This window comes from Muscardinus avellanarius (genome assembly GCF_963383645.1).
Source record: "Muscardinus avellanarius genome assembly, chromosome: 6".
Lineage (NCBI taxonomy): Eukaryota > Metazoa > Chordata > Mammalia > Rodentia > Gliridae > Muscardinus > Muscardinus avellanarius.
In genome coordinates this window covers 118,007,626-118,022,024 of record NC_137791.1, presented here as the reverse complement: position 1 = coordinate 118,022,024, position 14,399 = coordinate 118,007,626, and the positions used below count along the sequence as shown (strand labels likewise).

Below are 14,399 nucleotides of genomic sequence, written 5' to 3'. Positions count from 1 at the left end.
TTATGTATCCATAATATGGGTGATGAATATAATTGGATGCCAATGGCAAGGTAGCCAGAGCCAGGTTTGTCTAAAGTCACTGCCTTGGAGACGCTGTCCCTGGCCACCCAATCCACATATCAGACCTTCACTCTACTATCATGTTTTTGTTGTTGTTTTGTTTTGTTTTGTTTTGGTGGTACTGGGGTTCCTGGATATCCTTCTACCTCCGGGCTACACTACCATATACCTATTTTTTTATACTTTTATTTGGAAGCAGGGTCTCTTAAGCCAGCAAGGCTGGCTTCGAACCTGCAAAATCCTCCTGTCTCTGCCTCCCAAGGATGGGGATTACAAGCGTGCGCCACCATGCCCTGCTTACTATCATGTTTTATGTCCATTAAAACAAAAACAACCATGGTTATCTATTTAAATGGGTCCCTTTAAAATTAGTTATATATTTATAGTCTATTTCCTCAATGGAGAGTAAATAGGTTCCAGGACTGTCCATTTTTTTTTGCTAAATGTGTGTTGAGGGCAGAGCCTGGCACATGAAACAGACCCAATAAATGTTTTTTTTTTTAATTTCTGAACATTTAAGGCACATGGATATAATTAGATTTCTTTCTTCTGGGATGATAACTAAGTTCCAAGCTGCCATGCATGGACTATATGGAAAGGTAATCTACAACACAAATAGAGAAACTGGAAAAAGTTTTAAGAATAACCAAAAAAGAGACTAAATAAAACCAGTAGAGCTAATGTTTGGAAAGATGTAAAGAATAAAATTAGCTTTAAATAAATTTATTGTTAAAAGTTGGGAAGGAAGCAAAAATTAAAAAGTAGAAATATAGTTAAGAGGAAGAGGCAGATATTGGCTTAAAGGTTTTAACTGCAGGATTGAACTACTTTCTCTAGTGATCCTTTAAAGTTAGAATCTTGGGTGGGTCAGAAAGGCAGAGGATTGGGCTTTCCTGGCACCATTAATAAGAGCCCCAGCATGGGAAACAATGGCTCAAATTCTAATCCGAATTCTCCCTTTTTTCTTTTCTTTCTTTTCTTTTTCTTCTTCTTTTTTTTTTTTTTTTTTTTTTGGTGGTACTGGGGTTCCTGGAAGCCCATCTACCTCTGGGCTACACTCCCAGACCTATTTTTTTCTATTTTGAAACAGGGTCTCGTAAGCCAGCACGGCTAGCTTTGAACCTGCGCGATCCTCCTGTCTCCGCCTCCCAAGCGCGGGGATTACAAGTGTGCAGCCACCACGCCTGGCTCTTTTTTTTTTTTTTTTTTTTTTAATAATTTTTCTCTTTTTGGTACTGGAGATGGAATTCAGGGGCATTCTACTTCCAAGCTATACCCCCATCCCTAATTTTTATTCTTCTTTTTTTTTTTTTTTTTTTTTGGTACTGGGGTTCCTGGAAGCCCTTCTACCTCTGGGCTACATTCCCAAACCTATTTTTTTAAATATATTTTTTATTTGCAAACAGCAGAGTCTCTTAAGCCAGAGAGGCTGGCTCCCAACCAGCGCGATCCTCCTGTCTCCGCCTCCCAAGAGCGGGGATTACAAGCGTGCAACACCACGCCCGGCGTTTATTCTTTATTTTGAAACAGGGCCTCACTGAGTTACAAAGGGCCTTCTGTTGTTCACCGTTCTGAAGGCTGAGAATCAAAGCACTGGCAAACATGGTATCTGGGGAGAGCTTCTTTTCTGCTTCACACATGGCACATTTTGGCTGTGTGTTCACATGGTGTAATCAATGAAGGTCTCTCTGGGGCCTCTTTTTTAAAAGCATTTATGAGAGCAGAGTCGTCATGACATCATCTCCTTCCAAAGGCCCCACCCCACATCCTTTTTTTTTTTTTTGAGTACTAGGAATTGAACACAGGGGCATTCTACCTCTGAGTTACACCTCTAGCCTCATTATCTGTTCTATTTGGAAACAAAGTCTTGCTATATTTTTGAAGCTGGAATCGAACCTGTGATCCTTGCATCTCAGCCTCCCAAGTACTGAGATTGCAGGCATGCACCACCACACCCATCGGGCCTCACCTCTTAACACCATCACCCTATGGGTTAAATTTCACCAGATTCTGAGAGGCACCATCAGACCATGGCAGCTAAAAGTGTAGATAATTTCAGATGAGCCTTTAAGGAGATATGTACGTCTTTCTTAGCACTGTGTCTTCTTAAAGTTCAAAACGGCTTCTTCTATTATGCATTTTTTTAGTTAATAAACAGGGTGCTAAGGGAAGGTCTTTTGCTTCTCTTCCTCTCTTCTGCAACCAGGTTGATCCTAAAGTCCAAGTATTGGAGGTTCCTGCAGAATATAAGCAACTACTTGCAGGGAACATTTTGTCCTGTCCGTTTCCTCACAACTGGACACTTGAATTTATGCTAGAATCCTACATTTGGAATGGAAAAAAATTTCATACGGATAAAAAATTGGGCTGGGGCTGTAGCTCAGTGTTGGAGTGTTCACCTAGCATGTATAAGACCTTGGCTTCAGATCCTAGTACTGAGAAAAATATATTAAAAATGTCACTTATCTCATTTCCAATTCATGTCACATATTGTCAAAGGCTTGCCTCTATCTTGTTTTTTGTTTTGTTTTGTGTTTTCATTGTAATCTCTACATCCTTTGGTTGTGCACAGTTCCCAATGGTTTATATCTTTCCCTCCTAGAGAATATTTCTCCATGGCAGAGTCTCATCTGCTCATTGTTATGGGCGCGTTGAAGCCCCAACCTTCATGTAATTGTATCTGGAGATAGGACCTTTAAAGAAGTCATCAAGGCTAAATGAGGTCATAAGAGTGGAGCTAGAATCCAATAGCAATGGTGTCCTTAACAAGAAGAGGAAGAGATGGCAGGAGTGTGGGTGCCCACGGAAGATGGGCCATTTCAGGACAAATGGCCATGTAAGGAGAGGAAGTCAGCTGTCTTCCAGACAAGGAGAGAGAGTCTAGGAAAGGTCAAACCTGCTGACACCTTTATCCTGAACTTCTAGCCTCTATAACTTTGAGAAATAAGTTTCTGTTGTTTAAAGCAGCCAGTTTGTGGTAGTTTGTTGTGTTTGCTTTAGCAGATGATACATTTATCTACAGTTAATTTGGTAGATGGGAACTCAGCATACCTTTCAGTCCTCTGGTACATCTCCCTGTACTTCCAGAGAGCTTAAAATGTTCTCTTCCAGACTCAAAATATAAATCAAATTCCTCAATTCAATAACCTCCCGTGAGACGTGGAAGGTGGCAGTGAGGCAGGGACCATCACAGTTGCTGCAGGAGTTTGGAACGAGCACAGTCTGGAGGTGCTGGGTTTTGCTGCTGCAGCATTGTGATACCCTGTTCCTAGTTCTGAGGGTGCTGAGAGACAGCTGTGATGGTTGAGGCAGCCTCTTGATCACTAGATGGCACCGAAGGCAGCGACTCCACCAACTCAACAGTTCCTGATGAGCTTCAGGTTCTCACTACTCTTGAACCTGGAAGAAGCAGCCGCTGCCTTGGTGAGCCGCCTTGGCAGTCGTCTTATGTAGAGAGTCACATTTGGAGTCAAGCTCTAGAACTTGTTCCTAAGGCTTCCCAACTAGTTTGTGTTTAAATATCTTTTACAAAATCTTTTTTCACTTTAAGAAAGCTGGAGGGTCTTCTGATTTTTTGCAGCTGAACCCTGATACATGCTTACCTTTGTTCTTAGATTGAGCACAATGCCTAGCATATGGGAAGGATGAAAAAGTGTCTATCATGGACATTCACACTAGTTATTTTCAACCTTTATATATTCTAGATATCAGCCCTTCATCAAAGAAGTAGCTGGCAAAGATTGTCTCCCATTCTGTAGGATCTCTCTTTACACTCTTGGTTGTTTCTTTTGCTTCACAGAAACTTTTACTTTTATGCTATCTCATTTATTGAGGTCTTTTTGGGGGGGGATCTGGTGATGGGACCCAGGGGCATTTGACCTCTGAGCTATACCCCCTGCCCTATTTTTTATTCTTTATTTTGAAACAGGGTCTTACTAAGTTACAGAGGGCCTCACTAAGTAGTAACTGAGACTGTCCGCGAACTGTGATCCTCTGGTCTCAGCCTCCCAAATACTGGGATTACAAGCATCCATCACCACGCCTGGCTTGATTCTCAGTTTTATTTTCTGAGCTTTAGGGTTCTTATCAGAAAAGTCTCTACCAGTGTCTATATGTTGGAAAGTTGGGTCCTTTATTTTCTTTTAATGATTTCAAGGTTTCTCATCTAATTTCTAGGTCTTTAGTCCACCTTGTATTGATTTTTGTGAAGGGTAAGCGATAGGGGTTTTATTCTAGTTTCATTCTACTACATACATTCTACTACATAATCCAGGTTTTCCTGTGTCATTTGTTGGAAAGTTCCTTTTTTCTCCATTGTAAATTTTTGACACCCTTGTCAAAAATTAACTTGCTGTAAGTGTGAGGGTTTGTCTAAGTATCTTTTATTTTATCCCCCAACCTTTAATATATATCAGTATCACTCATAAAGCTAGTAGAGAACATGAAGTGTCACGATCATTGAAATAGTCAAGGGCTCCAGTCTTTGTATTTTATCAACCTCAATGATTCTAATATCCAACTTTCAGAAGCACATTTTCAAAGATTCACTGCAGCTACTCAGAGAACAGGCATCCTTCTAAGCACTTGATACTCAATATCTTATTTAATTTTTGAAATAATCTCATAAGGTAGGAAACATTATTACTTCCATTTTAGAGCTGAGAAAACAGAGGCATACAGAAACTTAGAAAACTTTTCCAAATCACATAACTAGTTAGTGTTAGATTTGGGTATCTTCAGCCTCCTGATCAATCTACAATCCCCCTTCTATGCAGAACTTAAAGATGGCACTCATTTTAATTTAAACCATATCCTTCCCAATATTTAACAATACTTAATAATATCTTAATCTCCCTGTCCAGGTCATTTGGTTACTAAAGAAAAAAAATGGATTCACAACTATCTTTCCAGGGAAACAATAATGTGTTGGGTAAAGGCCTACATACTTCAGTCTAATAAGACCTATTTAAATCAAGGAACAAACCGAGGAAATAATTACACTCAGATACAAAACTAATAACTCCCTCAGCTTTATTATTATCTTTGAAATGAGAAACATCAAAACTGACCCTTAGGTCCCTCCATTTATTAGAGAAAACATTATGCCTTTTAAAGAATAGATCAAAATGTACTATTTATCTGCTGAATCCCACATTCTTTTTTCTTACTAATTGTGTTTCTTACATTTTCAAGCTTGCCTCCCTGAGTTTAATAAAATCTCATTATTCTCCTAATACCTAGATATTAATAATGTGGAGGAAGATTTTAGGAGTCTGGGGGAGCTTCTTACAGAGAAGTGAAGAAATGCACAATGGGTAAAAGGAAGTAGTTTTTTTTTCTTTTATCTTTTTAAGCTTTTTAGTAGTAGTTCTCAAATTCAAATATTAGCATTATTAGAAGGGTAGGTTTCTGAAAACTTCTGGAGTCAGTTTTATCACTAGTTGGGCTTCTTGGAGAAAAGTGAAACCTGAACATTTTTGTACATACCTTAACATTTTTAATTGGTACATAATAACTATACATTTTCATAGAATGCAATGTGATGTTTCAAGACATGGATGCAATGTACATGTTTATACATCTGTACCTGCTACCCATCCTTCCTCCTGGATCTGAACATCTTTGAGGCAAAAACTGTCATTTTCCAGAGAAGAAATGTGAACAAACTGGGTTCATACTCTAGCCTCTATTGTTCTGAATATTATTTTGACTTTTGACCAATTATCTAACTTCAAATATTAGCTTCCTACTCTAAAAAATTAGAGAAAAATAACTCCTACCTTATGAGGTGTTCCCAGGGTTAAATGTGATATTAGTTATTTCCTTTCATAGTAAATCTCTTCTGCTCTAGAACTAAAAAAGGAAAAAGAAAAGAAACATCAACAAAATGAACAGTTTAAAACAGCAGAAAATCACAGGACAAATGGTTAGAAAACTTGGATGTAAACTTGGAACTCTTCGTCTCTATGATGTGTGACTTGAAACAATTTTCTTCTTTCTACTCTTGAAGAGAACGAATTTCACTGTTGTTAAAAGAAAAAAATGCCATTTTTTTTTTTTTGGTCTGCCAAGTTTGTTCTGACAGCTAATGTTTTAGGAATGTAAAAATAATTCCTAAAATTTATAATCAATTTTACACCTTTACTCATATCCTGAAAACCGTAAAATGTACTTTTAAATCATCCCCATTTCCTGTCCTCTTTCTTTATTTGTGTAGTGGAGTGAAGTTATTCCAGCAAGTGAGTCAGTTCAGATGGAAACATTTATTTGTCTGATGTAATGTGTCAATGATGCCCTTTAAAGTGTTTCCAATATGCTTTGATTTTAGGCAACACCACAGGGGGAAAAAAAAAGTGCTCAGATTAAAATACTAGTGGTGAATCATAACTACTGACCCCCTCCAGGTTCTTCAGTCTGATTTGGCCACATTTCCTTTCTCTGAACAAAAATGCTAATTGACATACATTTTAGGTTTAGTTTCATGAATTAGACTTTGTATTGCTTTGGGAATCTGGAGAGAATCTTAAATCTTATTTGAGACCCAGCATGCTGCGATGCTGGACCCAGGTTATTGCAGAGGACACCTTGGAAGGGGCCCTAGCCCCAGCTCAAGTGCCTAGTACCCCAAAACAGAGTCTCATTCAGAGAAACCATGGGCAAAATATCAATGCAGCAGGATAAAGAGCCATAGAACCCCATAAAACAGAAAATAAAATTAGAGGTGTTACAGAGTCAGAATATCAGAGAGATGAAAGGGGAGATCACAGAAGAACCAGCCTTTGTGAGGAAACTGTGACCAGGACAAGGTCACTTAAAGAGTCAAGTCAACAGCATATATACCTCTTGTGTTGGTTAATATTACGTGTCAATTTGGCTAGGCTATGGCACCCAGTTTTTGGTCAGACAATAAGCCAGCTATTGATAATCAAGTGTTTAGTAGATGTGATGTATTGTTGGAATCAGCTGACTTTAAGTAAAGCAGATTTCCTTCCATAGTGTTGGTGGGTCTAACCCTATCAGTTGAGGGCCCTAAGAGCAAAGCTGTTATTTCCTAGAGAAGAAGAGATACTGCCGCAAGCCTTTGACAAAGAAATTCTGTTTCAAGTTTCCAATCTGTTCTGTGGACTTCAGACTCAAGGCTGCAGTCAATGTTAACTCTTACCAGAAAATCCATCCCCGGCCCTCCTCCCGCTCGCTTCCTATGAACCATATGCAAACTTTTTTTTTGGTGGTACTAGGGGTGGAACCCAGAGGCTTTCTACCTCCGGGCTATACTCCCAGACCTATTTTATATTTTATTTGGAAACAGGGTCTCACTAAGTAGCCGAGGCTGGCTTCGAACCTGTGTGATCCTCCTGTCTCAGCCTCCCAAGCGCTGGGATTACAAGCGTGCGCCACCACGCCCGGCTCCAATGCAAACTTTGGAAGACTGGGTTGAACTGGATAGTCATGTTTAAAGCTGCAAGAACACAACCAAGTAGTGCCCTCTGGAGAAAATTGGGAAGGGTTGCTTTTTCCTTCAACCAGCACTTCTTAAGTGTGTGCTATCTTCTAGGTACCATATTAAATTCAGATTAAGCAGATGCTAAGATAACAATATGAGTTTTAAGAATATATTTGAGGCAATTTCAGAAAATACTAGTAGAGGAGTGAGGAAGTGAGACCAAGAAGGGAAGGAAGACAAACCAGGGCAGGTTAATGAATAGGGCTTGGCCATAGGCCACTGAGTTTAAGGTCACCGGGACTTCTGGGAGATTATGCATGGCACACACAGCTCTGTTCCAAGGAGGACCATAAGAAACAAGGAGAGAAGTGGAGCATTAATCTCTTGGATGTTACTTTATTCAAACCTTTTAATGTTATAATAAACATAGACATATATTGGCATACATATATAGCTTCATGAATGTTTTATATGACAACTGAAGGAAATTTTGAGCTAAAATCCATTGCTTTAGGGTATCTCTGTGTTTTCCCCTCTCCCTTCTCCTTTGTATCAAACATGTAATTTAAGTTCCCATTTGAAAGGCTCCTCCTTGCCAAGACACCTACTTTGTTTGAGGGTCTGCAGCCTTGCTCCTTCCATGGCATAGAGTTTGTTCCAGGCTTAAATCCTTTAACAGACTCTTGGCCCCAGCCTGATACCCCATCCTGTTAATGGCATCTGCAGCAAGGGCCTGCTGGTTATGCACTAGAGTTCTATGCTTTGCCTACACATGAATCCTGCTCCCAGATTACTGCACCACTGGTATTTCTAGGCCTATAACTTGATCCTAATTCCCCATGTACATCCATATGCACAACTTGTTAACTTCCTTAACGGACAAGGACAGGCCTTTTATCTGCAATTTAACCTCAGGTACTAATATTATAGCTGCTGTATTCATATACGCATATATGAATGAATGTATATATATATACTTATATATATGCATGCACTTATGTATACACACATATATATGTGTGTGTATAATTTTCTTATACATATTGTTTTGCTTTAAAAAACAGGAAGAAAACAGATGGTAGATGAAATATCATTTTCTCAAGATGAACTGGAAAAAAGCCCACTTAAAATAAGATCTACCCATTAAAAATAAATATCTGCAGTGGAAGTGTGTGTGCGTGTGTGTGTGTGTGTGTGTGTGTGTGTGTGTGTTGGATGTAGTGGAGGAAATATGTAATCAGAGTTGTGATCAGAAGATTGAGGAGTGAATGTGCCAAGTGAATTTTACTCTGCTTTTTCTCAAACTTGGATTTTTTCCAGTAAACCTCTTTTGCGCCAAACATTAAAATTATGCCAGAGAGTAGACTATTTTCAATGTTTATTTCTGTTTGCATAATGAAACAGAGTAACCTAGAATTTCAGTAGAGAGACCTCAAGGTATAAGGAGACCCTGGTCGAAAGGAATTTATAAACAAAGTGTTTTCCTTCCAAGTTACTACTTTTTGTCTTTTTAAAAACAATATGCTTGCTGGGCATGGTGGTGCACACTTGTGATCGCAGACTGGAGGATCACAGTTCATGGACAGCCTCAGCTACTTAGTGAGGCCTTCTGCAACTCAGTGAGACCTGGTTTCAAACTAAAGAATAAAAAATAGGGCAGGGGGTGTAGCCCAGAGGTCGAATGCCCTTGGGTTCCATCCCCAGCACAGAAAAATAAATAAATAAAAAATAAAAATAAAAATAACTTGCAAATGGTCTTCTCTTGTCATATATCTTAGTCCTTCTTTTGCAATGGGTCACCTTTCTTTGTCTTCAGCTTTTGAAATGTCACCATGATACTGAGAAAAATGCCACACAAATAACTAATATAATTTAGATTTAGTGTCTGAACTGAAAACAACCAACTCTGTGTGAATGGTACATAACCTGGATTTGTCTAACTCTGAGTAGCTTGCTTTTTGTTTGACACAAATATTAGAGATGATCACCCACAATTGTTCCTATCACAGCACTACTGTGTGTGTGTGTGTGTGTGTGTGTGTGTGTGTGTGTGTGTGTGTATTCCTAGTATGTGCACCTGCTAGGAATTGAATCCAGGGGCATTACCTCTGAGCAATCCTATTTTATTTTTTATTCTGAAGCAATGTTTCACTAAGTTGCAGAGGACCCCACTCTAAGTTTCAGAGGCTGGCCACAAACCTGCAACCCTCCTGTCTCAGCCTCCCGAGTCCTGGGATTCCAGGTGTGTGCCACCACACCTGGCTCTAGCACTACTCTTCCATTGGAATCGTTTGGTCCATGCAGCAGAGCCAACCTAGAAGTGAAGGGAAAATGCCAGACCATGTTTCCAGAATCCCTAAGAGTTGGAGTGGCTGCAGACCATTTGGGGAGCTTCTTGAGAAAACATTCTTCCCACCATAAAAGAAAGACACAGTCACTTACAACTCCTTATTTTGCCCCCTTTCCCTCCCACCTTTCAAGGCAGCAGTAAGAGGATGTGATCGCTGGAACTGCAGCAGGTATCTTAGGACGGAGCCAATCCGAAGGGGAGAGCCGATGTGCTGAGGGTGAAGAACAGAAAGGAGGAAAGAACTTAGATTCTTAAGAATCTGACATTGTTAAGACACGGAACCAGCCTTGGCACTCTCCTCCAGACTTGTTGGTAGCAATAAATGTCCTGTGATTGAAACCAGTGTTGGTTGGGTTTTCTCCTGTGACCTTTATATTTGGCAGAGAGTCCCCAGAGTTCCTGAGATTACTCTTGGGGTCGGGAGCCCAGTCCTCTTCATTCACATATAGTAGCCTGGGAGTGTACACAGGCAGGGAAGATGGGAGAGTGGAGGATCGCATGATCTGAAGCCCAATCTGGGCTCTGAAATGAGATCTGAGTACATTTGCCAAATGAGGTGGCAAGCAGAGCGGGGGTGGCTTTTTCTTTTCTTTCACAAAGGAGTTTTCAAACCTTGGGGTTTAAGGATATTTGGGGTTTTGCTGATTTGGTAGCATCAAGAAATAGCACCTTGGACAGTGACTTTATTGTATCAAACATCACTGATGTGGTCCATACTCGTGTCCTATGATGCCACTTGTCAGTGGTTTCCAAATGTATCCCTTGTCCCTTTGTAGTCAGATACAACACAGTATTATCAGTAAAAATATATTAAGGCTGAGCAGGTCTTAGAAAGGCATGATAGGGCCCAGAGTCCCTCACCAGTTGGCCCCATAGTACCGCTATTCTAAATTCAAATGAATTTAGAGATGTTCCTCTGAATTGATTTTACTTTCATTGCTGTTTACACAAATGCAACCACTTAAATGAGATTGGAACTCATTTGTGACTTATTAGGCTGAGTCTGTTTCATTCAGAAGCATCAGAAATGGATGGTTTTCCCCACTCTCCAACTCATTCTGGGCTCAGTAGGGGTTTCTAAGGCAAAGTCTCCCCTCGTGGGATGGAGATGGGACTCTTCACCTTTCATTTCTTATGAAACAATGACTTTAACAGAATCTACACACACACACACACACACACACACACACACACACACACACACGTCTATCATTACAGCTCTTTGATTACTGACTACATCATAACTTTGGGAGTGAGAATTCCTTAAAAGAAGGGACTTTTCTTTTTCCTCTTTGTATTCCCTGCCACTCCTAGCCTGGAGCAGGTGTTCTGAAAGGTCCTGCCAAATTGAATTGGAAAAAGAGCACAGAGGGCATTCAAGAATTTAATTAAATGCCAACACACCTGCTTCTGTGTATGTAAGAAACTTTCTAAAAACATTACGATTAAGGCATTTTTTGGCATGGATATACTTTCAGAATCAAATCTGAACTTCTTGCAGCTTTGAGGTTACAAATTGTTCTGTATTTTAAAATATGATTTTAAGCCTCTATCAGTGCAAAGAATTTTTCTGGGCACTTTCACATGTGCCGCTATGTTTACTTAGTTATTTTCCATTCTCTATCAATACGACTGGTCATTAATTTTTACTTAGTCATATCAGATTCAATATTTGATTTATTAATATTTATTAATATTTTAATACTAGGTACATTTGATCCTCATAATATACTCTAGGTTGGTTTTTGTTATCATTTTGTTACAGATGAGAAAGCTGAAACTCCAATGTGAAGAGATTTATGCAATTCCTGGGATACATACCAGGAAGAGAGCTAGAATGGTTCCTGACACCAAGCACTGTGCTGCTGCGGCTTCTTCTTCTTCCTCTTTTTCTTTCTTCCTCTTCTTCCTGTTCTTCCTCCTCCTCTCCCTCTTCCTCCTCCTCCTCCTCCTCTTATTCTTATTCTTATTCTTATTCTTATTCTTATTCTTATTCTTATTCTTATTCTTATTCTTATTCCTTCTCTTTCTCCTCCTCCTCCTCCTCCTCCTCCTCCTCCTCCTCTTCTTCTTCTTCTTCTTCTTCTTCTTCTTCTTCTTCTTCTTCTTCTTTCTCCTTCTCCTCCTCCTTCTTCTTTGCTTCATATTCTTTCATCTCTGTGCTCTATGATTCTTCTTAGTGACAGTAAACATCTTAATATCTGCAGTCACTTACCACTGCACTCTTTTCAGTCTCAAAGAAACACTCATCATAATTTTCCCTCTTTCTTTCCTCTCTTTCTTTTGTTTAAAATGAAATATGTGAGCCAGGTGTGGTGGTGCATGCTTGTAATACCAGTATTTGGGAAGCTGAGACAGGAGAATCGCACAGGTTTGAAGCCAGCCACAGCTACTTAGTGAGGCTCTCAATAACTTAGTGAGACCCTGTTTCCAAATAAAATTTGAAATAGGTCTGGGAGTGTAGCCTGGAGGTAGAAAGCCCCTGGGTTCCATTCTCAGAACCACAAAACAAATAAATAAATAAATAAGTAGAATGAAATGTGTGTTGGGAGATTCACGAATGGTGAGGTATTTCCATAGAGGAACTATAAAGAGTTGAGGAGAGCTTATTCATTTATGGGTTTGAGAAATTCTGAACTGTGGGAGAATGTTTTGCAAAAAAAAATATGCTTTTTTAAATTTACAATCTATCATTAATTGCCTTTAAATGTTTTATTTCTTTCCTGAATACCCCTTTTCAAAGTGTTTAACAAATGTGACCAAACAGGTTATATATAGTCCGTATTTATCATCACAGTTACCCTGAATGATGGTGCTACGAATGCCAGGATGTGGTACCTAGATGCCAGGGCTCTCATCCCTCTGACTCTGTTATGTACCTGCTCTAGTTCTTTCCTATCAGAATGTTACCTCTGCACCACTGGCATCATAATATCCTAGGACTTGCCAGAAATTCAGATGACTAGATCCCACCAGAAAACTACTGAATCAGAACAGCATTTGATTTGGACAAGCTCTTTTGTGGTTCCTAAGCACATTAAAGTTTGATGTAGTCAGTTTAGAATAGCTTTTATAGCAATCTTGGTCTGCTTTCCTGGAATGCTACTTTTGCTTTGCTTAAAATACATGCCTACATACAACCAAAATTAATTCTTGATTATTTTGGAGTGGTTATTCGGATATACATATTTTTCCTTAGGCCTATTTTTCTGGTTGCCACTGGCCTTTGGGGATGCCATATAATTAGTATAAACAGATACATCTAGTTCTAAAATTTTTTATTTATTTCCTTCAAGACAAGAACCATGTTTTATTAAACCTTTGTGCTCACATATTTTCTTGTATAAAATGATAAGTTGAAAGCTGACTGTATTATGAATGAATGAATGCATGAATGGAAGAGGAGGAATCTAGATGGTAAATTTCTTGAAGACTTTTAATAAAAATACAAAGTCCCAAACCTGAGGAGGGAGGGGGATGGAGTGAGGTGGGAAATAGAGAAGGGCTAAATGAGTGATGTGTGCATGTATGCCTAAACCTTCTTGTACTTGTATGACTACAATGCGCCAATAAAAATTATTTTAATTTTACTTAACAAAAAATACAATGTCTTATTTGCCCTTGAATTAATGATGCTTCATAGAAAACCTATCAGTAATGTTTCTTGGTTAATCTGAATTGTTAGATAAAAAGATAGTATCTACATATTCCTAGCATGTAGCTCCAGAGAATAGAAAGGGGAGAAAATGGAATAAAATTGAGTGCAATGTACAATACTAGGCAACTTCACAATTTTTACATCAGGTAATCATCACAACATCCAGTGAACTGGGTTTATTTTACAGAAGGTGGGAATTTAAGTCCCTCGCCCAAGGGCACACAACTAATGTCACCGACAGAAAATTCTTGGTTGTAATTTGCTGTCTCATTGCGTTCACAGCCCTATTATTTGCAGAGACTGAGAGTTTGGAAGAGGAAGGATCCTTTACACAGCAAAACACAAAACCTCACAACTCGCTGTGTTCCTCCTGCGCATCCAAGGCGCTATAGCTCTGGAGGAAAAGATTTCTGTTCTCGCTTTCCAACCACAGGCTTAAGAGACAACAAAGAAATAAAAGCTACCTCCCTTCCCACGGAATTTTTTTTTTTTTTTTCAGCCAGCGGAACGTAGGTGCCGGGGCCTTCGGGCGCGGGGGGACCAGAGCGGGACGGACGCGCGGGCCGGCAGTTGCCTGGTAACGCCAGCTAGCGGAGTCCGGGCGTACAAAGGTCCCCGAGAAGTGTCAGCAGCTCCGAGAGGGACCCCTCTGAGGTCCATTTTCCCGGTGCCGGCGGCCGATCCCCGCGGCTCGGCGGGCTAGGGCAGGGGAGATGTTGCAGGAGGAGTCGGATCTGTCTCTCATCATTGCCCACATAGTCCAGAAGCTCAAGGGCTCAAATTTGTACGCTCAGCTGGAACGGCAGGCCTGGGTGAGTGCGGCGACAGGGCAGGGATGGAGCGGGCGGGCGGGTCGGCGCCTCCCGCGCTCGCCCCCCCAGCCCCAT

The 14,399-nt window shown here is 40.0% G+C and overlaps 1 protein-coding gene across 2 annotated transcripts in view; it reads left to right on the top strand.

Moving 5' to 3' along the window:
• Nucleotides 1–14,225: 14,225 nt before the first annotated feature.
• TBC1D19 (TBC1 domain family member 19) overlaps nt 14,226–14,399 on the top strand; it is a gene marked incomplete at both ends in the record, with an annotated part of 126,740 nt that continues 126,566 nt past the window's right edge. For both annotated transcript variants that reach the window (XM_080697470.1, XM_080697469.1), the window contains one exon: nt 14,226–14,324. In XM_080697470.1, the coding sequence (XP_080553596.1) occupies nt 14,226–14,324 (99 nt within the window). The remainder of the gene's footprint in view (nt 14,325–14,399) is intronic.